Source organism: Limulus polyphemus, unplaced genomic scaffold, assembly GCF_000517525.1.
Source record: "Limulus polyphemus unplaced genomic scaffold, Limulus_polyphemus-2.1.2 Scaffold1127, whole genome shotgun sequence".
Lineage (NCBI taxonomy): Eukaryota > Metazoa > Arthropoda > Merostomata > Xiphosura > Limulidae > Limulus > Limulus polyphemus.
Window position 1 is genome coordinate 212,837 of NW_013666737.1, and position 4,174 is coordinate 217,010.

Genomic DNA, 4,174 nt, shown 5'->3' on the forward strand with positions numbered 1-4,174 from the left:
ACTAACCAGGTGCCATCAAGCTGAAGTCAAAGTGACTGAAGGAGTTGATGATGGTGAAGTGGAATCAAGTATCGATATTAAAGCAGAACAAGAGAAAGACCAAGATTTGAAGCCAATAATTGATTTTCTACAAGCAAGTGTTTTGTACCCTGCTTGGGAGAAGGTGTCTAGCTTAAGCCCTGTGACAAAGAACTATTGTGTACAATGGGACCAGTTGAAGCTTGAAGATGGTATTCTTCTCTGGAGATGGGAAAGTGATGACCTGGGAACCAGTTATCAAGAGACGCTTCTTTGTTAGTATATAAGCCTGACAGTGAAAGCCTGCAGGATTGAATATATAGTTAAGTGAACAGTAGTTACGGTTTTTCGAAAAATAATAAAGTGTGTATTTTGTACTCGTCGAGATTGTGCATCACTGTGATTTATAGCATGTATTATAAAATTTGTTAAGTTTAAAATGACGAGAAACGTACTGATTGTGTACTAAAGTTTGTATCAGGCCCGGCATGGCCAGGTGGTTAGGGTGCTCGACTCGTAATCTGAGGGTCGCGGGTTCGAATCCCCGTCACACCAAACATGTCAACCTCTGCCATTGCCTGGTCGCAAGTCCAGGTTGAGAAAGGAGGAGGGTTGGGCGTGGGGTTAGCAACTCCACCCCGTAAAAACTAACCTGCTACAAATAACTGCAACAATAACTTCCGTTGGCGAGGTGTTGTTGGGCCCTATGCTCCACTGGGAGTTTAAAGGAATAATAAAAAAAAGTTTGTATCGAGAAAGAATAAACTAATTTAATCAAGAAAGGACTTGTATCGCTGAAGTTCTTCTGAAAGAATTTCTACCGGAAAATTAACAAACAAGCAGATACGTAACAATGTATATTCAGAGTGTTCCAGGGAAAATATACACAATTTATACTTGATTCATTTACTATTCATATGACATGTCATTAACAGCCATACATATATCAATTCTTGGCATACTTTCCTGAAATATGTAGAAGTAACATCAGAAATCTTTGTTTAACTTTAAGAATATAATACATATTTTCCTTATGGGTCCAACTTCTGGGACGCCCTATATATTATTAGATTTGATGAACAATGACTGTTATAGAGTGTACCAGATTTAATCAATTGAATTGTACTTGTGTAGACCGAGATAAGCAAGTTTCTACTTCTTCCGCAGTCTAGTGAAGAATGGGGACTACATTTACGTGCGGGTAGGAGACTTTGACTTGAGTACTCCTTTAGGCAGTCCAGGAGCACAGACTCGCCGAGTATACACCACGTACATCCATCATAATCACAACAGCCAAACACTGGATAATGACATTGCTCTGCTGAAGCTGGAAAAACAAATCGAATTGAACAGTGATGTTTGTTTTGTTTGTCTACCAGCTAGGGGAGTTATTCGACAGCCAGGGAAACGGTGTACTGTAACTGGATATGGATACCAAGGGGAAGGTTAGTATGCGTTTATTGGTTAGTTGATATGGTTAACACTAACAGAGGGCAGTATGACATAAATCATCGTATATTGCCATTGGTTGATTGTTTTGGTTTACAAGAGCAAGTATCCCGAATTATATTCCAGGATTTACCATATTTAAATAGTAAATCATGCAAAACATTTTCATTGGCCAGACTTTTGGGTAACAACGTAATCGGGTAACCTACGAAAAGACGGGTGTTGAGGTTGGTTGAATTATTATTAATTAGACAAAAACGACCTTGCTTGTGGAAGAAAAGTATCTTCAAACGATAAGCTTACAATGATGGGAAAGGATAACAAATTAAAATGATTAGCAGTGGTTGAAAAGCAGAAACATTTTACAATGATTGTATATTTACAAAGAGAGAATATACTAAGTTATACACTTCTGTAATGTGAACAAGAAAGTACTTTATTAGAATGTTGCCTAGACAGAATTATCGATACTTCTCGAGAAGAGCCGAGGTTGTATATAGGTGGTTAACTCCTGGAGATGTGAGGTGTATGTTACAATGACGCAGGTTCACACTAAACTTTCTGGCGTGTTCGCTATAACTATCATTGTACGTATTGTGCTTATTAAAATCGTGAATTCTAAGGATGACAACAGTAAAATATATAAACTTTTGTAATTTTCGTAGCTGGTCCTATCGCCCTCAAAGTTCGTGAGGCTGAAATACCAATCGTGGCTGACCAGGAATGTACCGACAAGATCAACGCAGTGACCGAAAAGCTTTTCGTATTACCGGCTAGTAGCTTCTGTGCCGGTGGAGAGGAAGGGAACGATGCTTGTCGGGTATGTAGGTTGTGTTCTTCTTTGTGCTAGTCCACATTGTTGTTTATTATCTTAAGTTGTTTCATGGATATGTTGTTCCTGCACTCATTCAGTTTGGAATAATAATAGGCGTAGTCTCATTTTGTACACTTAACCTGATAATTCAAGATAAGTAATAATTTAAAGTTCTAACGACGCTTTAAAATTGGCTAAACTACGTAAAATATTCAAATATTTCATTTTTAACACTTGCCACATGTTATCAAATTTTCGTGGCCTTGACCGTTCAAAAACTAATCACTTCTAAGTTGGGTCATAGTCTAAATGTATACCAACTTTCGTCAGCTGTTTTCGAGATAATTTGCTGACAAATACACACAGTGAGGGTGGGGGTAACCTACTCACCTTCGATAGCGGAGGTAATGACGAATCTCCGATTCAGCTAGTGTGTCAACTCGAGTGGGATATCTTGAGATAAGTTCTTCCCTCATCCGACCTGGACCCACGGTGTAGCTTAATCACTTAAACCACCACATTCACAAACACATCTAGAACATATCAAGCATGTTTTATTGCTACATCGTTTTACTTTACATTTACAAGTTAACTTCTCCATGTTGGCTCTTATGGTCTGTTCAGGTCACGCATCTGGTCCAGCGGCCTACTAGACCTCGAAAATAGTGCCAAAAATCTCTCTCTCTCTTTGTCTAATCTAACCAACCCAAACCTTTCCGAAACGACTTTTTTGATCCACATCGCGTGGCAGGTGTTCCTTAAATTATCTTCAGTTAAAATTCGGAATTTTGTATAAAGTTTCTGAAAATGTGATTCTGGCACTTTCTTTAGTAATTTTAATTTTTGTAATTATTTTATTGTACAAAACAGCGAAAACTTGACTTTATAATTGTGTGTTTAAATCAGTTCGAACCCAGTAAACACTTGACTTATAGCCAAACCAAACGATAATAAACGTTATCTGTAAATCGTACTACAACCATCAACTAGTTGAGTACTGTATAATGTATGTCAAGTAGGTGGATATTATTCAAGTGAATCTCGTGTATTTAACTGAGGGAAACAGCCCAATGGATATCTGATGTAAACTAATCCACTATCTCGTGACGAAAATATTTTTGAGGTCTAGCTAATCTATCACTTTAATTTTCTATATAGTGAAATATGAAATCTGTGTGCTAAATCGAGCGAAAATGTTGGATAGGTCAAACACTTTCGCTGTAAAAGATGAGAGTTAATACACACAACAACAAAACAATCGTACTACGTCATGCAATGTGCCAACATTGTATTTTGGGGTCCCTGGCACCCTTAATATTTAGGAACGTAGTCCCTACATAGAACTGGGTGTTCTGATTATTTCTCTGATGAAGAAAAGTCTACTTTTCGAAACGATCAGGTTATAGTTTTATTATTATTTTTGCCTTTAATTGAAGTTTTGAGCTGACATATCTTCCTAACGCCATGAATGAACTTCACAATATTCATAGAATTAATACAGATAATCATGCATTTTGTAATAAAGACAAATCCTTTTTACCCTGTTCTTTACTAGATAATACTGTTATTGCAGTAAGTTTAATTAGTATTAACAGTACGCTTAAGATTAACTGCATTTTATATTTTTATTTTGTTAAAGTTCGACACGATACTATTGACTAAACATGTTGTTAATTCATTATATAAAGAAGTAAACAACTATTAAGTTGTAGATAATTTTTCTATTTAAAATTTCCATCTTACACTTAGCAGAGGAACTTTTTCAATAATTATTAGATAATCAAACAAAGTAGACATGGCCAGGCTTAAAACTTTATTGGAAACAGATGACGTTTGCAAACGATATATTTTTAATAATATTGTTGCGTCATCGAGTCACATGACTACTGTGAC

The 4,174-nt window shown here is 36.6% G+C and overlaps 1 protein-coding gene across 1 annotated transcript in view; it reads left to right on the forward strand.

The window, feature by feature from the left end:
- Positions 1–4,174, forward strand: part of LOC106462254 — a 17,693-nt gene that overhangs the window by 11,445 nt on the left and 2,074 nt on the right. The window contains exons 5-6 of the mRNA XM_013922154.1: positions 1,186–1,463; positions 2,133–2,287. Of these exons, the coding sequence (XP_013777608.1) occupies positions 1,186–1,463; positions 2,133–2,287 (433 nt within the window). The remainder of the gene's footprint in view (positions 1–1,185; positions 1,464–2,132; positions 2,288–4,174) is intronic.